General features: G+C 45.7%; 1 protein-coding gene across 8 annotated transcripts in view; it reads left to right on the forward strand.

Annotated features, from left to right (window-relative positions):
* Positions 1 to 25,412, forward strand: part of LDB2 (LIM domain binding 2) — a 441,029-nt gene that overhangs the window by 361,876 nt on the left and 53,741 nt on the right. For all 8 annotated transcript variants that reach the window (XM_061145453.1, XM_061145455.1, XM_061145454.1 and 5 more), the window contains exons 4-5: positions 6,096 to 6,218; positions 8,604 to 8,687. In XM_061145453.1, the coding sequence (XP_061001436.1) occupies positions 6,096 to 6,218; positions 8,604 to 8,687 (207 nt within the window). The remainder of the gene's footprint in view (positions 1 to 6,095; positions 6,219 to 8,603; positions 8,688 to 25,412) is intronic.

Raw genomic sequence — 25,412 nt, forward strand, 5'->3', positions numbered from 1 at the left:
CTGATGTCTCTGACAGTCGGTTCATCATTCTTATTATGTTATACTCTTGTGTGTAAGCTCAGTCGCTCAGTCGTGTCTGACTCTGCGACCCCATGGAATGTAGCTCGCCAGGCTCCTCTGTCCGTGGGATTTTTCCAGGCAGCAATACTGGAGTGGGTTGTCATTTCTTACTCCAGGGATTCTTCCTGACCCAGGGGTTGAATCCCCATCGCCTGCCTTGCAGGCGGATTCTTTACCATCTGAGCCACCAGGGCACCCCGTGTTATACTCTTATCCTAACCAAATTATTATAATATCAATGATCGATCACATTGCTCAAATAAATGTGTATGTATGTATTTAATGTCATCCTCCAAGATTTATACATTTATCTCTCACGCATGTGTGCTAAGTTGCTTCAGTCATATCCGATTCTTTGCGACGCTGTGGACTGCAGCCCACCAGGCTCTTCTGCCCAAGGGATTTTTCCAGCAAGAATACTAGAGTGGGTTGCCATGCCTTACTCCAGGGGATCTTTCCAACCCAGGGATTGAACCTTTGCCTCTTGAATCTACCTGCATTGGCAGGCAAGTTCTTTATCATTAGCACTGCCTGGAAAGCCCCTTACGCTCTCATCCTGACTCTAATGGAATTACTATAACATCAATGAGTATATCACTCTAGTAAATGTATATATATGTATTTACATATGGGCTTCCTTGGTGGCTAAGTAGGTAAAGAATCTTCCTGCAATGCAGGAGACCTTGGTTCAATCCCTGAGTCAGGAAGATCCCCTGGAGAAGTAAATAGCAACCCACTCCAGTATTCTTGCCTGGGAAATTCCATGGACAGTGCAGCCTGAGGGGCAAAGGTGTCCATGGGATCACAAAGTGTTGGACACAACTTAACGACTACATCACTATGGATTTACATGAGCAGCATTTCTAAGTAAGATACACTGATCCTGATGCAACTGTTAATCTAAAAATCTTAGTCCATGCATACTGTTCTCAGCATAAAGACCAAGAAAATTAAATGAACACTCCACTCCCATCTAACAAGCATATTATATTTCATAAAAGCTGCATGAGAATCATTTTGTTATGCAATGACATGGTCAGCATTGCCTTACAATTAGGCAAAGAAAGAAAAGGGTTAAAAAGCTACGGGTTAGTTTGAGAAATGTTCTTTTTTAGTTCTCTTGTTCCTGGCCTAGTCTCAAGCCAACACGTGATGCACTGAATGCCTGCCAGCCTCTTTCTTGTTGATCCTCCGGAGACCATCTGTGCTGGGGGCATTGATTAGAGTGTGTCTGCTGGGATTACATCTTTTCTGTTGCCATGCCAACTAATCAGCTGATTTTGGTTACCACAGAAACAAAATGTCAGAGCTCACAGTAACATGAATTCAGCACAACAGAAAATGTTTTCTTAATTGGGGACCCTTTTGAATTTGGATTCCAAGTGAAAGGCAGATTTTTTTTTTTTTTTAAAAAGGCCAACTTTAGATAAAAGCTACATTAATTGTATTGATTATGAGGAATGTGCAGAGTTTTCTGAAAAGAGGAAACATTAATTCCTCTTCATAAGCTATGCCCATTTTTTTTATTACTCCAAACAAGGAATACATATATGTATATGTATATTTTTTCTTAAGCACCTCTACTTCACTTTCTGATTGTTGCATGTAAAATAAAATAAATCACAAAACCTTCAGTTTCCTTTGACCTCCATGAGTGGGGCAAGGGGTGGAGAGGGTGCGCAGGGCTTGGGAGGAGGCTATGGGAAGAATTGCTTGGGGAAGGTCAGCATTGACCAAATTGTCTCCCATCCTTTCATTCAAGGAAGTCACCAGGGCTGACTCCTTAGATGCTAAAGAATCAGCCTGCAATGCCGGAAACCTGGGTTCAGTCCCTGGGTCGGGAAGATCCCCTGGAAGAAAGAAATGGCAACCCACTCCAGTATTCTTGCCTGGAGAATCCCATGGACAGAGAGCCTGGCAGGCTACAGTACGTGGGGTCACAAAGAGTCGGACACGACTGAGTGACTTTCACGCCACTTCAGTCATCTAGTTTCCCTTAAAGAAAACACTTAGATTCAATTCTCAGGATTCCTCTCTTGCACATTCTTTGTCCGGGATAAACCTGAGTACTTGGTTTTAGCTGAGAAAGGAGGAGTCCAAGGTTGTTGCGATGTTTCTTTTCGTAGGCCCTTAGCAGTTTGATGGCAAGAAGAGTCCTCAGCAGGTTTGCTACATCACAGTAAACAAAGAATACAGTTGAATGTGGCCTTAGAGATTCTCCAACTGAGTAGTTCATCAGAACTCCATCCAGGCCTTCCCTTTATGAAATTCTCTTCCTGTAGAAGTAAACCAGAACCTCTCTCTGCCTTGGCTTTGTGTCTCATAAACACAAAACAAATAGATTAGATAATAAAAAAAAAAAAAAAAGCATGACATTTAACTAGGCTAATATTTGCTTAAACAGCCAATAACCCCCTTTCTTTAAAAGAAAAGGATTATGACATCCAAATATCCCTGTCCTGCATTGTCAAGACATTTCTCTGCCCTTGTCTGGCTATAGCCACCTCCCTTCTGGGAAAGCCTCCCCTGCAGGTGGCTTCTGTCTGTTAACACTCAGGGAAGAATTGCGTGGCTTAATCTCCATGCAACTCTTTGAAAAACCTTGGCAAAGTAATTCTGATGCTGATGGGCAAGGCTGTGGAGGAGTGGTGTGGGGATGCTGAAGTCCTCCCCCATTTCACTGTGTTCAACTCTCATGGTGAAGATGCCAGAGATGAGGCTCTGAAGACCACTTATCTGAGGAGTTTGGTGGCAAGGAGTCCAAATGCCTGAAATTACCCACAGCTTGTGTTAATTGGATCTGAGTCAGAGACCTTCACCCAGATTATCAATAATTATCTGACAGTGCTTCTGAGACCTTTGATGAAATGAAAATGGCAGGTGTTACTAGCATCTTTCTTTTTTTAAAGCATCTTCCTTAAGTGGTGCTCTAGCAACAGGTTAATAATTCTCAGGCACTTGGTGTTTTGCTTGTTTAAAGAAAATAGTTCTTAAAAAAAAAAATAGTTCTTTAAGTTAGAGAGACTAGAAAGCACCTCACCCAGTGCCCAGGACATAGTTGGAATTCAATCAGTGATGGGTTTTGGTATAAAATTCCCAAAGAAGGAAGTGATTATTCAGTTCAGTTCAGTAGCTCAGCCGTGTCAGACTCTTTGAGACCCCATGGACTGCAGCACGCCAGGCCTCCCTGTCCATCACCAACTCCTGGGGTTTACCCAGACTCATGTCCATTGAGTCGTTGATGCCATCCGACCATCTCATCCTCTGTCGTCCCCTTCTCCTCCTGCCTTCAAGCTTTCCCAGCATCAGGGTCTTTTCAAATGAGTCCCTTGGACTGCAAGGAGGTCCAACCAATCCATCCTAAAGGAAATCAGTCCTGAATATTCATTGGAAGGACTGATGCTGAAGCTGAAACTCCAATACTTTGGCCACCTGATGCAAAGAAGTGACTCTTGAAAAGACATTTGAAGTGATTATTAAGATTTCATAAAAGATTGATGTACTGTGCTATGTCACTTCAGTAATGTCCAACTCTTTTTGACCCCATGGACTGTAGCCCGCCAGGCTCCTCTGTCCATGGGATTCTCTAGGCAAGAATACTGGAGTGGGTTGCTGTGCCCTGATCCAGGGGGTCTTCCTGACTCAGGGGTTGAACCCCTGTCTCTTATGTCTCCTTTACTATTACTGCCACCTTGGGAAGCCCAAAAGAATGATTTACGTTGCTAATTATCTTCATGGACTATTGTTTAGACTATTTCTAAAATGACTATATTCCCTATTCAGTTGACTGTTATTTTTTCTTTAAGTGTAAATGCAATGATTTCCAACGTTTTGTACTTTTTTTAGTCTAAGAAATCTTTCTCCAGAAAGGCTTGATCAGAGGTCCACTACTTAAAACAGATAAAACTGAAGCTGTTCTGGTTGAATCAAGAAAGTGAGTGGGAATCTCAGTGTTAGGTGGAGGCTTAGGTCTTCCCAGAAGAGCCCCTGATAACAGCTCATAACCCCCTGAGTCTCAGATAGGACATTACAACAATCCCTGGTCTAAGGCTCTGTGTTCTTTGCTTGCATGTCTTTCATCTTTAAACTATCATTTACTGTCAAGTACAATACCAGGCGGACTTCCATGGTGTCTCAGCCGTGAAGAATCCACCTGCCAATGCGGGAGACATGGGTTCGATCCCTGGGGCAAGATCAGCTGGAGAAGGAAATGGCAGCCCACTCCAGGATTCTTGCCTGGAGAATCCCATGGACAGAGGAGCCTGGCGGGCTACAGTCCATGGGGTCACAAAGAGTTGGACATGACTTAGCGACTAACCAACAACAACAATACTAGGCAATCTATATACAAAATTTCACGTAATATACTTTCCCAACATCCCTATCTGAGGCTATTCTTATCCTTATTCTGCAGACGAGGAAATCGAAACTTATGGAATCCGTCTGATTTTACAAAAGTTGCAAAATAAGTGGAAAACAGAGTCAAGATTTGAATCTAGGACTTTCTGGTGCCAGAGCTTCCTATTTTGTACTGCTTCTCTAGGCAAACGTGGGCTGAATAATGAGCTGCAATTATTTAAACTGGACCAGTATACTGTCACTGCTTCCCATCTTAGAGCTGAGATAGAATGAGTGGTGTAAGACTCCCCCACATTTTCTTTTATTTCAAAGTCATTAACAGTGAAAAAAGGCTTCCCCAATGACTTTGTGGGTAGTAAAAAATCTGCCTGCAATGCAGGAGACCCAGGAGATGCGGGTTCAGTCCCTGGGTCGGAAAGATCTCCTGCAGAAGGAAATGGCAACCCACTCCAGTATTCTTGCCTGAAAACTCCCATGGACAGAGGAGCCTGGCAGACTACAGTCCAATGGGTTGCACAAGAGTCAGACGTGACTGAACAACTAAGCACACAGCACAACAGTGAGAAGAAATGTGAATAAAATAGGAACTAGGGAATCTCCTGACAGTCCAGTGGCTAGGACTTGGCCATTTCATGGCCACGAGCCCGGGTTCAACCCCTGGTCAGGGAACTAAGATCCTGTAAGCTGTCAAAAAAAGAAAAATGAACTGCATGCCAAAAATCATCTGACTTTCAAAAACAGATAAAAATGCCACCCTGTCACTGATCACTCTATAAGACTCACTATATGTCATTAATAATATACATTTATCTTAGGTTAATTTGGCTTCCCAAAGCCTAGCCCTTTGTACAAGCAGAATTCGTCATGGCTAATAGAATGTAATTCAAGGAATTTACCCTAAAATGCCTTTCTTTCCAAACATCCGTAACTGATAACCCACAGCCTTGGGTTAAGCACCACCCTCTGGCGTTTCTCTTTGGAAACGAAAACTTCCCCTGCTTCAGTTCAGCTCAGTTCAGTCACTCAGTCGTGTCCAGCTCTTTGCGACCCCGTGGACTGCAGCACGCCAGGCTTCCCTGTCCATCACCAACACCCGGAGCTTGCTCAAACTCATGTCCATCAAGTCGGTGATGCCATCCAACCATCTCATCCTCTGTCATCCCCTTCTCCTCCTGCCTGGGTAACCTTGAAGTAACTCACACTTACACAGGAATACTTTTATTAGGTACTTTCTCCCAGAGTAGGATAACCGAGATTAGAACAAAGCTCAAACTCTTTCTAGAAGGATGATGAAAGTGGAGGAGAAAGGAGGTGGAAGCATGCTGGTGTTATGGGGGACACTCTGTATACCAGGAGTGTTTGACATGGCATCGCTATAAGATGGGCTTTGTCTGCATATTTACAAACGGAGAAATAGGAGCCCGTGGAGTTTCAGCCAAAACTAGTTGAGTTACCAGTAGCTCATGCCTGGTGAGCTGCTGTGCTGACCTTTGACCCCATTAATTTCAGAGCTGATACCTGTCTCCATGGATACATCATCTGTGCCACATTTTTGCCAGGATCAAGCACCTCCCAAGAGGAGTCAGGGAGACTGTGTTGAATGGCTGACGTGTGAATTACAGAAACTTCGCGATCCCCAAGTGCATAACCACTGAGCCCCCTGTTTATCCTTCCAGGTGTGTACAGAAGGCAGACTGATTTTGGAGTTCACCTTTGACGACCTCATGAGAATAAAAACGTGGCACTTTACCATTAGACAATACAGAGAGTTAGTCCCAAGAAGCATTCTAGCCATGCACGTAAGTACCTTAATTTCTATTTCACTTTCTTCCCTTTCATCCCCTCATCTTACCCAGAAAAGAGAAGCCCTGTTTTCTCACTGTGAAACAGCTCCCAGAAACTTCACACTTTAGGTAATTAACTCTAAATTTTGAGTTTTCCCCTCAACCATTTTCACCCACAGGCCCCTTTTGCCCTCCTTTGTCTCTGAGTTTGGTGCGTTGTGAGACTATTTTCTTTCCTACTTTATTATTTTAAACTCCAAATGGAGGTTACCTCAATAAACAGTGTGTACTTTTCTTAAATTCCATGCATTTGTTATCAAGTGCCACTCTGCCTGGGCTAATAAACCTGTTATGTATAAACGAGGAGAGAAATAAAACAAGGAGTAGGAAAAACAGTTTCCAGTTTTTATTGGAACCATCTGACAAGATGTGGGGTTCACATACCTCAGATTTGTGTCTACACACTTCCTAACCCCGGCATTGGAAACCCGAGGAAGACCTGGGTTCCTCTTGGTTGCATTTGGCTGTAAATCATATCAAATTGGTTGGACATCAAGAAGGTGCAAGGGTGGATTCGATGCCAATCTAGAGAGATGTTTTGGTGGTAAGACTTGACAGAAACTCATCAGGTCAGTCCCATAAGAAGGCGTCACCAGGCATTAACTTAATAAATCTTTCTTCCAGAATGCACGATGCAGCAGTTTCTGGGAAAATGCTTTGGAGCAAAATCAGATTTGAGCCCGATTTTTAAGACCCTGTGTGGTGAAAAGAGAATACAATTAACAGCTGTAATTGTAACCTACTCCAGTACTGAACGACAAGCCACTCCAGTATTCTTGCCTAGAGAATCTCAAGGACAGGGGAGCCTGGTGGGCTATAGTCCATAGAGTTGCAAAGAGTCAGACACAACTGAAGTGACTTAGCTTGCATGCACACATGTCTACCGCAGACCCTCTTTTCAGAAATTGACATGAAAAATGGCAAGCTATTTTCACCTACATTAGTTTTTTTTTTTTAATTTATATACACAAAGCCAATTGGTTGCATTACTCTGAGGGAAATTAAGTACAGAAAAAGAATAAATTAAGATATTGGTATAACCTAGATGGTCTCATAAATGCAGACCTGGAGGCAAGGAGATATTTACTTAAAACTTCCTCTGTTTAGCAATAGTTTATATCTATCAAGAAAGAAGGAAAAATAAACAGAAAGAAAGAGCAATGACTAAGAGATTCACCTTACAATGGAATCCAGAAAGAATTTGTCTTCTTTTCTCGCCAAACAGAACATTGGGGGTGGCCTGTGAAACATGACATCTTGGTATTTTTAATGTGGCGGATATTTATGAAAATAGAATGTGTACCTTTACGGTCCTTCAGGATGAAAGTTGTTGAGGACATCTATTTCTAGCCTCAGCTTAACAGGGAGGAGAGTTAGACATTTTTAATATATACATATTAATATATTTCTTGGCAGTTGCAAAATTTTCAAATATAGGACTCAACTCCAAGCTGCTACAAACACTGTCACAAGATTTCCTTGGTGGTCCAGTGGTTAAGAATCCACGTTTCCATTGCAGGGGTCTCAGGTTCGATCCCTGGTCTGGGAACAAAGATCCCCCATGCCTCATGATGTGGTCAAAATCAAACTCAAAATAAATAAAAATGTGTCCTTCCCCCCATAAATAACATCAGTAGATAATTAATAGAGATTAGAATAAAGAAATTTGAAGATCTTTTTAAAAAAAACTATTATCATAACGCACAGCAAAGGCCAGTCCTAAAGCATGTGTACGTATGTGCTACATGCTTCAGTATGTAGTGTCTGACTTCAGTAGTGTCTGACTCTTTGCAACCCCATGGACTATAGCCCACCAGGCTCCTCTGTCCATGGTATTTTTCAGGCAAGAATACTGGAGTGGGTTGCCATTTCTTCCCCACCCAGGGATCAGACCCAAGTCTTTTACATCTTCTGCATTAGCATTGGCAGGCAGGTTCTTTACCGCTAGCGCCACCTGGGAAGCCCTAAAGCATGGTTCTGCCAAACCCAGACCCCACCTCCCCTCAGGGTTGAGGGGATGCCAGGGACCTGGAGGTGTCCTGACCGGGCTTAATAACCCTCCTCTGGAAGACACGGGGCCTCTCATGGAGGAAGTAAAGTCCTTTCTCCCATCAGACTCAGTTCGGTTCTCCCTGCCAGTGAGTCTTGCACCACTGATCCAAAGGTGACCTTGAGCACTATATACAAGTATCTTCAAAATGTAAAATAAATTACCTCCAGCAACCTACTCTCTGAGAAAAACGGACAAGGCACATGTCTTAGCAGCAGTAGCACAATCAGGACTTCCTTCATGCCGTCTTGCGGGGATAAAATATTTGATTTTTTTTTTTTCCTATTTAGGCACAAGATCCTCAGGTCTTGGATCAACTGTCCAAAAACATCACCAGGATGGGGCTGACAAATTTCACCCTCAACTACCTCAGGGTAAGACCAACGGGCTGAGGATATTTCCCGCTGAGTTTGAAAAGTGTTTTAGAGATTTATGCATATCTTGAACCGAGGATGCTGGGAGGGATCGGGGGCAGGAGGAGAAGGGGACAACAGAGAATGTGATGGCTGGATGGCATCACCAACTCGATGGACATGAGTTTGAGTAAACTCCGGGAGCTGGTGATGGACAGGGAGGCCTGGCGTGCTGCGATTCATGGGTCGCAAAGGGTCAGACACGACTGAGTGACTGAACTGAACTGAACTGAAGTAAGGAATTAAAATGAGGTAATACAGCACAATACATATGTCTTTTTAAAATGTATCTTATTCAAGTATAGTTAATTTACAATGTTGTGTTAATTTCTACTGTACAGCAAAGTGATTCAGTTATACATCTACATACCTTCTCTTTTGTATTCTTTCCCATTATAGTTATCACAGGATATTGATATAGTTCCCTGTGCTATACAGTCAGAATTTGTCGTTTATCCACTCCATGTATGGTAGTTTGCATCTGCTAATCCAAAACTCCCAATTCGTCTCTCCCGTTGCCTCCCCCTTGGCAATCAGGAGTGTTCTGTATAGCTGTCAGTCTGTTTTGTAAATAAGTTCCTTTGTGTCTTATTTTAGATTCCACATGTATGTGATATCACTTCTACTCTAAGAAGTATTTGTCTTTCTTCCTCTAACATACTTCACTTAGTATGATAACCTCTAGATCCATCCATGTTGCTGCAAATGATGTTATTTCATTCTTTTCTATGGCTGAGCAATATTCCACGTATATATGTACCACATCTTATGTATCCACTCATCTACTGATAGACATTTAGGTTGTACCCAAGCCTTGGCAGTTGTGAATAGCAGCACAATATATATGTCTTAAACCACTCTGTGTGTGTGTGTGTGTGTGTGTGTGTGTGTGTGTGATCAATGGATGATTGGATTTAATTAACAAAAAGCATTGAACCTAGACTCTGTCAGGGTTGAGCATCTTCTCTCTATTTGTATGACTCCCAGAAGGAATTATTCAAAGGCTGGCAATGTCTCTCTCATCAAATGCTTTGGCACTGTGTCCCTTCTGATGGTCTCAAGTTGCCAGTGTCCCATTGCTGAGTTCATAGTCTCTGTGTCTGCGTCCAGACACTGGTCACTCCTGAGGAGGCTCAGGGTGCCTTCCAGAGAGGGTCTCCTGAAGAAACTCACTTGGTGCTGGAACACAGACATTTATTTCTAAGGCTTGTTGGGGACTCTGTGTGTGACATGCAATAGATTTTCTGGTTTAGATATAAACTGAATTTTTATTAAAAAAAATTAAATGTTTGGCAAAACTCTCTACCCCCATAATTCAGCCTCCATAGTTGGTCTAACAGGGTAACAAACATCATACTGTTTCTTTTTCAAATGTTCTATACTCATTTTATAAATCAGTGTTTTCATGTTTTTAAATTCACTTTTTGATCAGAGTATAATTGCTTTACAATGTTGTGTTGGTTTCTGCTATACAACAAAGTGAATCAGCTGTGTGTGTATATCCCCTCCTTCTTGAGCTCCCTCCCACCCACCCCGACCCCTCTAGGTCATCACTGAGCACTGCAGTGCTGCACCGTAGATGGCCACTAACTATCTGTTTTACATGGGGTGGTGTATGTGTGATCCCCTGGAGGACAGCACGGCAACCCACTCCAGTATTCTTGCCTGGAGAATCCCATGGACAGAGGAGCCCGGCAGGTTGCAGTCCACAGGGTTGCAGAGTTGGACACAGCTGAAGCGACTTTGCACACACACACATGCACGGTGTATATATGTCAATGCTGGTTTTCAGTGTGGAGTGGCAGTCACCACGTTGTAAGTAGAGGATATGGTTTCCTTCATAAAGCGAGCATTGCCTTCCAGAACCAACACGAAGGCAGTGGCCATGGTCCACATCCCTTTGCCTCTGAGTCGCTGGCTTCCACATCACCCTGCTTCTCTGGGGCCCACCCCATCAGACTGTGTATGCCATTGTTTCTTTTCCTTTTTATCTACCTGAAAACTTATGTTTGCTATTAGCTGAAAGCATTGGAACGTGTTCATTTATTTGGCAGTTGATTCTGAGAGGTGGAAAGAATCAGATTCATAGTAAATTCACATTTAAGCTTTTAAAAATGCAATTAAACAGGAAGGAAAACAGCAGTGCTGTAGAATCTATTCAACCCAAAAATAGTATAATGGTTGACATTATCAAATTCAGTGGTTACAAAATATACTATTGTTTCTTTATCCTTAAGGGCAGGTTTGTGAATCTTATTTTGAATTCGCAGTCCTCTAAGTTCAATCACGTTTGCATACTTTGACATGTTGAAATGCTTTGGCAGGACCGTCTCTTCTGTAAATGAAGAATGATTTTCACAAATGTTTCCAAATCGTGCCCTCATTGCAATGTGACGGGCGCTGAACTAGATCCTGAAGATTCAAAGATGAAAGTCATGGCACCTGTTATGAAGAAACCCTCCCCTATGAGGGTTTATAAAGAGAGGTCTATAAAGAGAGATCATTGTATATGAAAAGGGTGAATATCATGATACAAGTTTCCAGACTGAGTTATGGGAGTATAAGATAGACATCTCAGGTGAATCAACCAGAGAAGGTTTCATGGAGGAGGTGATGCCTGAGTAGAATGTGAAAGAATGAATAAAGAAAAGCCAGAGGAAGGAGGAGGAAGGCCTTTTCCATCAGAGGGAGCGGAAGGAGCACAGGTTAGGGAATGGAATGCCGAGCAGTTTGGTGATGCTGAGATGTGAAGGGCGAGGCCAAGGAGAAGAGGGAGAGAGAATTTGTTGGGAGCCAGATCTTGGAGCAATTGGCTGGCCGGGCTACCAGGGCCAGGAACACACAAAAGGATTAAACATGAGGATAGCAGGGTCTCCGTCCTGAGTAAAGGAAGAAGAGTCTTCTTCTGTTTGGTTTAGATGCCCCAGAACCAAATCCAGTTGTTGTGGCAAGACCCAGAATCAGCCTCACTCCCTGCCACCTCACGCCGACACGCCTGCCGCCTTGGATGCCATGAGCCAGGTCGCTCTCCACTAGACGGCTCAGAGGGAAACGGTCTGCGCAGGAGGCTGGGTCCGAGGAGAGCGCTCTCAGCAGGAGAGATGAGGCTGTGTTTTCCCAGCCTCCAGGCTCTGCGTTCAGCACTGTCTCCTGTAAGGGCTGCTTGCTCAGCGAGGGTAGGACATGGGGGTCTTCAGTGCTGTTCCAGCCACAGGAATTCAGAAGGTGGCCCCACACCGCCCAGCGCTGCGTCTTGTCAGGAGCCGGGAGAGATTTTGTTTGAACCATCTAATGACGCCTCTCCTTAGGCAGATAGAGAAGTCCCACGCTACATGTCCTCGGCTGACACCTCCGAGGAATCTGGGACTTTGGCGTCCATCCTAGATTCGGTCGCTCGATCTCTGCTGAGCTCTTGAACAGACTATTAAATATTTCAGCTGCATTTAACACAAAGCGATAAATGCTGAATTTCCCTCCTCCCTACGTGCCCCACCCGCCCAACTCCTCTGTCATCATCAGTAAAATGGTGACCTTCACCATGGGATCAGCAAGGTTCACTGGTCCCCACGTCTGCAGTCATTTGATTCCAGCGTGCAAAGAGTAAGGACATCAAACCAGCAGAGAGGGAATGGCACCAAGCCCTCTGCTGATAATGACATAGGGAACCATGTACGGTTGGGGCAACAGAGAGTCGCGTTTCCAAGGCTACCACCTAACGTGAAGTACTGCAGGCTGCCCTGATGTGGCTGGACTCCACAATGGTCCGTGTGCAACAGTGCCTTTCCCACAAGAGAGCTGGCCCAAAGGGTGTTAATAAAATCAGTCACCCGGCTTTATGCCCTCAAATGACAGAATCAGAACTTGAACTCTAGCACCTATGTGCTCCAGGGCAAACACTGCCTTTCTAGTAAGAATGTAGAATGATGATTTTTAAATTATTTTTGTAATGGCATATAGTTGATTTACAATTTGTGTTAGTTTCAAGTGTATAGCTAAGTGATTCATAAATATATATATATATATATATATAGTATATGCATATATATATATTCTTTTTCAGATTCTTTTCCATTCTAGGTTATTGCAAGATATTGACTATAGTTCCATGTGCTATGCAATGGGTTCTTATTGTTTACCTATTTTATATACTGTAGTGTGGGTCTGTTCTTCTCAAACCTACTCCCTTCCCCTTTTGGTAATTGTAAGTTTGTGTTCTGTGTCTGTGAACCTATTTCTGTTTTGTAATTAAGTTCATTTGCATCATTTTTTTTTTTTAGATTCCACAGATAAGTGACAGTCTCTGATACTTAGTTTGTCTGTCTGACCTGCTTCACGTGGTATGACACTCTCCAGGTCCATCCACGTTGCTGCAAACAGCACTGTCTCATAGAATGAGGATATTGATGGGAATTGGATCGTGTCTTTCCTGCCTTAACGGAGGAGTCAGTGTTTCTCACTGGATCCTTAATCTCCTTCACCAAAAGTTACGTCTGTTCCCTGTAGGGTTTAATGTGAGGATTTATTGTTGTTGTTTAGTCGCTAAGTCATGCCCAGCTCTTTGCAACCTCATGGACTGTAGCCCACCAGGTTCCTCTGTCCATGGGACTTCCCAGGCAAGAATACGGGAGTGGGTTGCCATTTCTTCCTCCGGGGATCTTCCCGACTCAGGGATCGAACCCATGTCTCTGGCCTCTCCTGCACTGTGGGTGAATTCTTCACCACTGAGCCGCCTGGGAAGCCCCAGGTGAGGATTAAGAGAGAGAACCCACACAAAGGGCTTAGCCCAAGGTCTGGACCAGAAAGTGCCCAGTTAGTGTTTGCTGTCATAGTTTATTGGGCGCCTGTTACATGTCCATCTTTGTTCTCCAGCCTGGAACTCCTTGGAGCAACATGGCATCTGACTCTCTTCTCTCACTGAGTCCTCTGAACACTACTTGGCTTCCCGGACTCATGCATCCCATTTGAATGAGTGGCCATTTGCCTCTCTTGCCTCCACTCACCCGACCCCTTGTTCACCTACTATTTGGTCCAGGACATGTTCTGAGCCCACTCTATCTTCCTGGCAGCGTGCCAGGTGACGGCCCTCCATCATGGAGCTGTGGCCTCCTTCCTAGGGTGGTGGTCATGGGCTGGTGGGCAAAGCTGGCAGGGAGAGGTGTGCTGGCTTGGAGGGGTGTGCGAGGCCCGTGAGAAGAGCCCAGGGAGGGACCCATGCATCTCGGGGGGAAGGTAGTCAGCATAGAAGCCAACCTCCCATCCACAATCCCTCTGGGCAGCTGAGGACCACTTGGCAGGTCATGGCTGAGCAGAATCTCAAACTCAGAGCCCAAAACCAGTGTACATGGGCTTCCATGACAAGACCTGTCCTGGTCAGTAGTCACTAAGAATGAGAAACAAAGCTTATTTCTTCCTTTAGAACCAAGATCTAACATTTTCTTATCACCTAATATTTGCAAAACAGTTGAGCAGTAAGAAAATACATTTATTGGGATTTCCTTGGTAGGTAGTCCAGAGTGGTTATGACTTCACACTTCCAATGCAAACCATAGAGGCTCAATCCCTGGTCAGGGAACTAGATTCCACATGCCGAGCAGCCAAAAAAAAAAAAAAAAAAGTGGAAAGAAAATAATTTTATTTATAAAAACTACTTAAAAAGCTCTCCCATCCTTCTGAGGAAATGGGTTTTTGGATCCAGCCTCAGAAGGTCACCTGAAGACTTGTTTCAACAGACTTAGCCAGGAATTTCACTAGCCACGCCCAGCGTCGGAAGAAGTCAGACATTTTATCTGGGCAAATACTAATCCAGGGCGTTCTAAATCAGAGGAAGAATTTTAAACATCAATGCACCCTGCTTTGGAAAGGAGGGATAGAAATTTTTAAATACCTCAGACATCTGAAATGTCAATAAGCTTTGTCTTTCAGGAACCAAAATTAAGCAATACAGGAGGTAAGCAGTTATCATCACCTAGCTTTGCCTGAAATTCCCAATGGCTCTGAGGGCGGCCTGTGGGAGGGGTTACAAGGAGGCGGCTCCCCCAGTTAGAGGAAGGAGCTGGCGAAGCACACGGCCCAGCTCAGGAGATGTGAACACGGATGATGTCGCTGGAGCAGCTGGCAGCGCGCTGCTGGGGACTCTGTTGACCTGATGCTTTTGAAGTGGCCACAGACCACTTGTTGTGCTTTAATTGGAGTTGTCAGGTTGCCTGCGTTCCCTTGGCCACCTCCAGCACATCAAGGCCGGAGGGGCGTGGTGCCCGGGGGCACGCTGGCCTGCCCGCTGGTCCCCGCGGAGCAGAGCGGAGGCTGGAGGTGGCAGAGCAGGGATGGGGTCCCGACCGCATGCAGCCTCTCTTCCCCTGGACGCTGACCTCTGCTAACCTCGGGGAGGCCAGGGCTTGCTGACCTTGTGTCCCTGGGGTAGTTCTCCTGGCTGCGGCCGGGCTGGGAACGGGCCTACGGAGTGAACAGTTGTTAGGAGTCCCGGAAACTGGGTGGTGTGTTTCACGAACGTGTCCACCGTCTCCTGGAGGCGGAGGAATTTACTATCATGGGGGTGATGACGCCCCTCAATCAGTGCGTTCTGGGGAGGGTAACCCCCGCCGCCAGATCCTCCTTCGGTCATTATTCATGGTTCATCCCACAAGGATCTATGGGACACCACGTGTCCATCACCCTTAAGGAGATCACTGTCTAGCAGGGGAGAAAGAAAAAAGACTCTGCTGGGAGAGACATCTGCCTGGTTACAGCAATGCACAAAATGCTAGCTAACATCCCTGAGTGCTTCCCGCATGCCAGGCATGCTGCTGTGCTCTGGGCAAGGAGTTGTTCTATTTTATTTTTTTTAACACTCACAACAACTTTATGGGACTCTTGTTGGCCCTATTTTGCAGGCGAGGAAACTGAGGCTTAGGGAGGTACTTCCCCAAGGTCGCAGGGCCGGTGAGTGGCCAAGAAAGGATTAGAACCCACAGTCTGACTCCAAGCACAAGGAACAGAGAGGTTGTTGGACGGTGGGGGTGGGAGGCCAAGTCTCCAAGGAGGAACTGGCTCTTGAATTGATTCTGAAAGATTAGTAGGTGGTCCCATCCAAGAGTAGCATCAGAGAAGGATGGAGAAAACTGGGGGTGTGGATGAATTCTAGGCAGTTTCACTTGTTCATTCGCTAAGTCGTGTCCGACTCTTTGAGACCCCACAGACTGCAGCACGCCATCAGGTCTCCCTGTCCTCCACTATCTCCCGGAGTTTGCTCAAGTTCATGTCCATTGCATTGGTGGTGGCATCCACCATCCACCATCTCATCCTCTGTTGCCCCCTTCCCCTCCTGCCTGCAATCTTTTCCAGTATCAGGGTATTTTCCAACAAGATGGCTTCACATAACTGGAATGTTAATTTTAAGCTTGTTTAACTTGGACTTAAGGGTCAGACAGACAAGAGTATATACTGAGGACTGCCACTTGCTAGCTGTGTGACCCTAGAAAAGTTACTTGACCTTTCTGAGCCTGCTTCCCTATTTGGGAAATGGGATGTAACACCCCCTTAACTGATTTCCGATGAGATACCTTCATGTGGAGCTCCCTTCTCTTTGCAAGCATGCTCTCGTAGGGTCTCTGGTCCTTTCTTCTTGGTGGGATCAAGTCATTCATCAGATTCCCCTGTATTCAGAGCTTATGAGAAGAGCTCCAGTTGGTCAGAATACCCAGAAGTCCGATCCTTTTTTATTTCCATTTCATCAAAGTGAAAACCCTTTCTAACTCAGGGTTTGAAATTGCCACCATCTCAGATTTCTTATATGCAGTTCTTATATGTGAATGTTTACTGTGTGGAGGATTTATTTTCTTTAAATAGCTCTAAAGATAAGACTTTAAAATTGAAACTGAAATAACTGACGTCTGTTTCATTTCCTATCCCATAAAAAGAATGAGGGTTGGTAATGCAGAAACCCTGTCCATAAGCATTTAAAGGAAACCCCCGCGAATTTCTGCCTTGGCCATAAGTGGGATGTGCCGTTTTCACTCATCTGCTTCAACAGTAGGAACAGACAGTCTCTGCCCACTGGATACCGCAGGATAACACCGCTTTATCCCTTGACAATGTGGGGTCATTTGGCTTTGTGTTTAAATTTTAAGTCAGTCATCTAGCCTAGAGACATTTTGAGTGGCATCTACTAGACCCCTGGCACAGAAGGAACAAGGTGGGGTGTTGATGAGGATGGATCAGGCACATTCCCTTTTGTGAGGAGTTGAAGACCCGGTGATAGGTGGGTCTGTCCAGCCTCAGCTGGGGACCTCAGATCGGCCCAGAATGTTCCTCTAATACCCACCCGTGTCGGTCTCAGCAGGTGACTTAAGCTGCACTCCTGTACAGTCTCTAGTGCACTCATCAAGTGCTCTGCTCCTGACCTTGGCTCGCAAAGCCCTCCACTGGGGCCTTTGCGCCTCCCAGCCTTGGTCCACCTCCCTTCCCCACTTCATGTGTCGTCCTGTGGCCACACAGACCCCCTGCCCTTCCCCAAACTGGCCATGCTTTTTTGCCCACATGCCTTGGCGCAGTGTGGCTTGAAGCCTGGACCGCGGTTCCTCCCCTTCCCTTCCATCCGATTTCCCCAGCCTAGGTTCTCCTCGTCCTTCAGGACCCGCTGCCCATCACCTCCTCTGAGCATCTCTCTCTGACTCCCAGTGGGGTACCTGTGCCTCCCCCATGACCCTGGTGTCCTGCACGCGTGATATGTGGCTTAGCTCTCGGCAGGTCCTGGGTAGGAATCGTCTCTCCACGCGCCTGTCTGTCTCTACTGTTTAGTCTCTCCATGTTTCCTGTGTAAGACTCAGAGGAACCCGAGGACAAGTTGGCTGTCTTTTGTCTCTAGGGCCTCACAAGCTCTAGATCATGATAAGTGATTCGCTCAGTTGTGTCCGACTCTTTGCGACCCCATGGACCATAGCCCACCAGTCTCCTCTATCCATGGAATTCTCCATGCAAGAATACTGTAGTGGGTATCCATTCTGTTTTCCAGGGGATCTTCCTGACCCAGGGATCGAACCCGGGTCTCCTGCATTGCAGGGGGATTCTTTACTGTCTGAGCCACTAGGGAAACTGGTAGGCACCCAGCAAATGCTTCTTGAATGGATGATTGGTGGATGGGAGTTTGGTGAATGGAAGGCTAGATTTTGAATGACATATACACACAAGAAGTAATAGAACTCAGATGAATTCACTTGCCCTACAGCATCTAAAAAACAATGTGTGGTTCATTTTCAAAGTCGTTACCTAGAACTTCACCATGAAATCTAAAAAGCAGCGGAGCTGAGTGCATTGAGGAAATGCAAGAAGCATGGCATGGGGCCTCGGATCACTCTAGTGAACAAAGTCTCTGCTTAGAATCCTCAGACTTCCCAATGTCACACTTTTACTCTAACACCACTCAGAGTCAGTATTTAATTTTTGCCCTAAATGCCATTATGGCCATCCCATCATTTTGGAAATATCTTCTTTAAATTCTTGAGGACACATTTCTTAGTGGGTGATTATTTTTGCCTAGTTTCTTTGACCAGCTTTTCCTGATGCCTGAACGCACACACTTCTTTAAGCATTTTGTTTAATGCAGCTTTAAAATGTCTTGGGCTTTTCTGGGGGCTCAAATGGTTAAGAATCCGTCTGCAATGCAGGAGACTTGGGTTCGATCCCTGGGTCAGGAAAATCCCCTGAAGAAGGGAATGGCTCACACTTTAGTATTCTTGCCTGGAGAATTCCATGGACAGAAGAGCCTGGCAGGCTGCAGTCCATGGGGTCGCAGAGAGTTGGACATGACTGAGCAACTAATAATGCGAAAGCATCTTATTGTCCTGTATCCCAGCCAAAAGCTATTTTCGTGGTGGGTCTTACTCTTTATCCATCTGTATGCATAATTTCTGCATAAATGTAATCAGTACACATAAGATTTCTTAATGTTATTTGGTAAACACTTTTGCCTGTTTCTACATAGCCATCATATTAACCATTTATAATAGCTGCAAATACCCGTGTAGGGTAATTTAATCACTTCTCTAAATGTTGAAAACGAGTCATGTGCAAGCTGTTGCTGTCATTAATACCATTCCTCTAAACGCCCCAGCCATGTCTTGCTCTCAGTGGTGTTCTCTGCAGAGTCTGAACTGTTGCGGCCACGTAGTAAGTAAAACAGATGTGCTTCAGATTCAGAGCAATGTGGGTTCAGATCCTAGCCCCCTTATGACCTATATCAGTCTTGAACAAGTTTAAAATTCTCTGAACCCCACTCTCTTCATCTGAAAATCAGGAAGAATAATGTCTCACAGGTTGGTGCAAATTACGATTTATAAGATTAAATGAGTTACAAATTATAAGAGCCTGACATAGGTGTCTCGGTGAGTAAAGAATCCACCTGCAATATAGCAGACACAGGAGATGTGGGTTCCATCCCTGGGTTAGGAAGATACCCTGGAGCAAGTGGGTGTGGCAGCCCACTCCAGTGTCCTTGCCTGGAGCATCCCATGGGCAGAGGAGCCTAGCAGTCTATAATCCATGGGGTTGCAGAGAGTCAGAGATGACCAAGGTGACTGAGCGCTCATACACACAGCATACAGAAGGAGCATAACAAGCCCTCGTCCCCTCCTGTGTTGTCCAGAGCAGTGGATCAGGACTCCAAGGTCACTGTTGATTGACCGCCTTAATTTCTCAGATCTCCAGTTTTCTCACGTGTGAGTGATTACTCACTGTGAACAGCAAGAATCACACTGCAGGCGAGGGTTAAAACGATAATGCATGTGAAGAGCGCATGTTACTCTAAATGACTACACCAAGAAGCCAAATAACTCCCATTCCATTTATCATCTCCTGAACATTGGTCATGGCCTTGAATTCTACACTGACATTCTGAAGCCAGATGATAGGGGGAAAAAAGAGAGAAGGGATTTGCAAATGACAGCTGCCAAGAATGGGAGCAGGAGAGAGTCTGAGGCACATGCCAAATATTTGGAACTCCCTTTTCAATAGAAATGTTATTACAAACGTATCACCATCATCACTGGGTGTTTTCGATGCTATTTATGACCTTTTGTTGTTGTTAAAGAAGTCTATCCCTTCAAAAACACAGTATCCTCAACTGGCCTTGAAAGCATTGAGTTTTCACAGTTAATGTTTTCTGACCCTGTACCTTTAATTTCCCAAGTGAATGAAGATTTTTGTTGTGATTGTTAGGCCCTCAAGAACACTGGTCCCTGCATGTAGCTTGTACTGATACCAAAGGAGTATCGTCCAGTGCCTGGAGGAACTAGGCAGTTTGCATTGGAAAATGACCCTCAACTGAATGACATCAAGTGGCCTTTTGGAGGGAGAGTGACTTTGCAGGAGTCAGCCCTCTGAAATCCTGCCAGGAGTTTCTGTTGTTGTTGCTGTCTTGTGAGGCGTGACTGCCAGCCAGGATGTTTTCCTTGGTTTTATGGCACAAGAAAGGATGGCAATCCCACCCCCGTTCCTGTCTACATGCCAAGCCAAACCTGAGGGTGGAACAGGATCCTTGCTCAGAGACCGAGATGAACTATGGCGGTCACCATGGTGATGGGCTGGCACCTGGACAGACTGTTCACCGTTCCTGTGGGCAGACCAGCAGCACAGGCTTCCTAAGCACTAAATTGTGGGGGTGTGGTAGGGGGGTACCATCCCAGCAAATCTCCTGGGCTTCCCACACCACCTGCATGGTACAGACCCTCCAACGGCTCGCAGCCTAAGGCATTGATCACTGCAGGCTTGCAGTTCATTATCAGTTTGTGAGAAGTTCAGAAAACGAGAATTAAAAGCGTAAAAATTACTACAGCAGTTGGACATTGCCAGGACATCCAAGTTCATCCAAGTTCATGTGGTGGACTCACCCACTGTGCAGGCTATGAAGGGGTGCGGGTGTTGTCCGAATCACGGAGCGTGTGGTCACTAGTCAAGGGCACGTGACCCACAGCTGGACAAGCACTGGCTTAGAGCGTCAGACATGGAAGGGATTCAGAGACCGTTCAGCACCATCAGGACCGTGATGACACCGTTAGTGAGGCAGGAACTTCTCTGTGCTGTCAGCAAAAGGATGAGACAGCAATTATTATCCACATTATACAGATGAAAAGTCAGTCCGTGCCTAAGGTTGCTAAGCTGGTCCTGGCGACAACGCTTCCTGGCTCGGCCCCAAGCCTGCAGCCCCCTCCACCCACTGCTGCTGGGGGTGGCCTGCTGGTCCCGGCAGGAGAGACGATGCCTTAAGACTGAGGGGCCTGGCCTGTGAAACCAAGCTCTCCCCCCTCATTCTGACTTTCCGCTGCTCCACCTTCTCCTCCTTGGAGAAAAGCTCCATCTGAGAGGAGGCCGAGAAAGGCCTTCTGAGCCCGGGAATGCTGCACACATAGAATGATTAAAACTTGGAACACCCGAAGGGCACTTTTAATTGCGTTTGGAGATGGAAAAGTAGCTCACGTGACTGCATGATCAGGGGATTAAAGCAGTTCACTCTTAAAGAGGTAAAATAATCATAACATAGAGATAGCTCAGTGTCCAGAAAACAGGGATATAAGGAAATGGCTACCAGACATTAAAGGAAAACACACACACACACACACACACACACATAGAGTATTTTAACTCTATGAGCAGTCGTAACTGAAAACCATTTTAGAGCCATGCATGTTTCTATAATTCTTGGCCTTAAAGGTACAAATAGGGCTGGGATTAAAGAAAGTAATTTCCCAGTCTCAGGTACTAGAGAAAAAGAAAGAAATTATCATTTAACAAGACACCGAAAATCAGGGGAGATGGGAAGGTGGGCAGTGAGATTCTAGGTGGAAATGGATGAGGGATTGCAAAGTGAAATGCAGGGTGGAGCCCAGAGTTCCTGGTCCTGAAAAAAAGCCTTCCTAATTGTCTCAGTCAGTCAGTTCAGTTGCTCAGTCGTGTCCAACTCTTTGCGACTCCATGGACACCAGCACGCCAGGCCTCCCCATCCATCACCAACTCCCAGAGTTTACTCAAACTCATGTCCATTGAGTTGGTGATGCCATCCAACCATCTCATCCTCTGTCGTCCCCTTCTCCTCCTGCCCTCAATCTTTCCCAGCATCAGGGTCTTTCCCAGTCAGTTAGTTCTTCGCATCAGGTGGCCGAAGTATTGGAGTTTCAGCTTCTAATTGTCTAGAATGGGTCACAAATATGTCAGGAAAATGCAGGGCAGGTGGCCAGAGGAGAGCTGTTTGAATTTATTTTAATTTAAGAGCACAGCCAGGGCCGGCTTCCCAGGTGGCTCAGTGGTAAAGAACCCCCTTGCCAATGCAGGAGATGTGGGTTCGATCCCTGGGTCGGGAAGATCCCCTGGGAGAGGGCATGGATACCCACCCCAGTGTTCTTGCCGGGAGAATCCCATGGACAGAGGAGCCTGGCAGGCTACAGTTCGTGGGGTCGTGAAGAGTCAGACACGACTGAGCGACTGAGCACACACCACATCCAGGGAAGTAGCCTGCATATGAAGAGGGGCAGGTTCCACTGCTCAGCTCTGAGGCTCAAGACCCTTCTCCATGCCTGGTCTCTGTTGTTCTCCAACTTGGCATGGGCACTGTGTCTCTGCCCACAGAAAACCCCCATTCCTTAGAGAGAGTTATTGTCATTGATAGGCTGCAGGAGCTCATTGTCTGTCCCCAGCAGAGTTCATGGAGCAGAGTAGGTAGGTAACAAACAAGCATGTGGAAAGGAGGGAAGGTAGGTGAGGTTAAACCCTCCAGTCCTGATCGTCATCAGCAGCTTGGGAATGGATGGAGGGTGTGTACCGTAATTAACGAGAAAGGGAAGGCAGAGAACTAGGATTGTTGAGTACCTACAATGGGCGCTAGACAGAAACTTGCCCTGATGGCTCAGATGGTAGAGAATCTGCCTGCAGTGCTGGAGACCTGGGTTCGATCCCTGAGTTGGGAAGATCCCCTGGAGAAGGGAATGGCTACTCACTCCAGTATTCTTGCCTGGAGAATTCCATGGACAGAGAAGCCTGGCAAGCTACAGTCCATGTGGTCTCAAAGAATCGGACACAACTGAGTGACTAACACTTTGACTTTTTCATTCTTCCCTCTCTGATTTTATTTAATCCTCACAACTTGTTTGGGAGGTGGGTGTGCCTGGCCTCATTTTACAGAAGAAGCTGAGACTCTTCCGGTTCTGGGGCTCATCTAAAGTCATTCAGTGGGTAAACTGCCAGGCTGGGTGGGATCCGGTGTGGACCTGGTACCCCGCCCACTCTCATGCTGCAGAAATATCACCTCCTAACATAAGCTGGGTTGAAGATTAGGTCAGCCATTTCCACTGAGATGTCCAGGCTATTTTGCCAGACTGTCAATGGATAATTGTCAACAGATGCCATGGATGGCGAACACTTTCATAGAGCAGACACTGGCCTGCAAGGCCCTACAGGATCTGACCTCCCCAAGTTCATCTCAGAGCTGGCTCCAGTACCCTGGCCTGACTTTTGCTTTTCCAGCCTCCTGAGTTCCTCCCCACATAGCAGGTGCTCTAACTTGCTCTATCAGGTCATTTATATAGCTATAGAACTACAAGCAACACTCTGTCCTTTCTGAGCCTCGATTTTCCCATCAAGAAAATGGGGATGATAATAGTCCCTTACCTCAATGAGTCATCAGGAAAGTTGAGTAAAATGATACTGGTGCTTAGAATAAAGCCTAGAATGTAATAAGTCCTCAGTAAATACCATTGTCATCAATGTCATCATCATCAACCCCACTGCCTGGGATATTTCAACCAGATTTTTGCATGGGCTTACCTGGGGACTCAGATGGTAAAGAATCTGCCTGCAATGCAGGAGACCTGGGTTTGATCCCTGAATTGGGAGGATTCCCCCGGAGAAGGGAATGGCTACCCACTCCAGTATTCTTGCCTAGAGAATTCCATGGATGGAGGAACCTGACAGGCTGCAACCAAGGGGGTCTCAAAGAGTTGGATATGACTGAGCAGCTAACACTTTCACTTATCCCTACTAGTCAGGTCTCAGGACTTGCCTCCTCCTCCAAAAGGTCTCACCTGGTCAGCCAATCTAAAGAGGACTCCCCGCCCTAGTTATTTTCCGTTGCCTCTTTACCCGGCTTCTTTTCCTCGTGGCATTTTTCATCAGTTGAATTGTCCTGCATAATCGTCAGTTTCACCTTTCTGTTTTTCGCCCCCCTGTCATACCTGTCACTGAAATGCAGGTGTTTTGAGAGCGGCTATCTTGTCTCTTCGCCCCTGAATAGAGAGCCAGTGATTTTAAGTCTCCTCAACTTGGTTGTGCTCCGTGATCAGCTGGAAGTTTTAAAGAGCAAACCATTTATAAAATCCCAAATCCAGTGTTGCCTGGGAATATCAAGGACGCTTGTGTGAAGGCTGTTGACCATCCTTGACACTACAGACTGAGCACCTGCAGCACTTTCCTCTAAGGATCTGATGTTCTTCTTTGCAATTACAAACAATCCTGTCGGGGACGGGAGGGGAGGGATGTCATTAACTTTATCTGATGACTGTGCCTCATCTATAAAACACAGGAGATGAGCGTGACTTCTAAGGACTTCTACTCAAGCCTTCTAAAAAGGAGGAGCACAGAGTAGAAATATTAACACGTACAGTAAACAAAATGTTAAAGAATCTATGCTAGAAATGAGGAAATTACACTCAAGAGATTCCAGGTTGGCCCAAGTCTACCAGCTTATTAGTATAGGATGGTTTATGGTTTGCTTTTTGTCTTGATTCCCCATTTTCAAGACTCATTCACATCCATTCAATTCACAAACATTTACTGAGCCCCTGTCGTATACCTGGGTCTACTCTGGTCCCATTCAGTCTACAAGTGTTTCAGTCAGTTCAGTCGCTCAGTCGTGTCTGACTCTTTGCGACCCCATGAACTGCAGCACGCCAGGCCTCCCTGTCCATCACCAACTCCCGGAGTCCACCCAAACTCATGTCCATTGAGTCGGTGATGCCATCCAGCCAGCTCATGCTCTGTCATCCCCTTCTCCTCCTGCCCCCAGTCCCTCCCAGCATCAGGGTCTTTTCAAATGAGCCAGCTCTTCGCATCAGGTGGCCAAAGTACTGGAGTTTCAGCTTCAACATCAGTCCTTCCAATGAACACCCAGGACTGATCTCCTTTAGGATGGACTGGTTGGATCTCCTTGCAGTCCAAGGGACTCTCAAGAGTCTTCTCCAACACCACAGTTCAAAAGCATCAATTCTTTGGTGCTCAGCTTTCTTTATAGTCCAACTCTCACATCCATACATGACCACCGGGAAAACCACAGCCTTGACTAGACAGACCTTTGTTGACAAAGTAATGTCTCTGCCTTTTAATATGCTATTTAGGTTGGTCATAACTTTCCTTCCAAGGAGTAAGCATCTTTTAATTTCATGGCTGCAGTCACCATCCGCAGTGATTTTGGAGCCCAGAAAAATAAAGTCAGCCACTGTTTCCACTATTTCCCCATCTATTTCCCATGAAGTGATGGGACCAGATGCCATGATCTTAGTTTTCTGAATGTTGAGCTTTAAGCCAACTTTTTCACTCTCCTCTTTCACTTTCATCAAGGGGCTCCTTAGTTCTTCTTCACTTTCTGCCATAAGGGTGGTGTCATCTGCATATCTGAGGTTATTGATATTTCTCCCGGCAATCTTGATC

Source organism: Dama dama, chromosome 6 (genome assembly GCF_033118175.1).
Source record: "Dama dama isolate Ldn47 chromosome 6, ASM3311817v1, whole genome shotgun sequence".
Classification (NCBI taxonomy): Eukaryota; Metazoa; Chordata; class Mammalia; order Artiodactyla; family Cervidae; genus Dama; species Dama dama.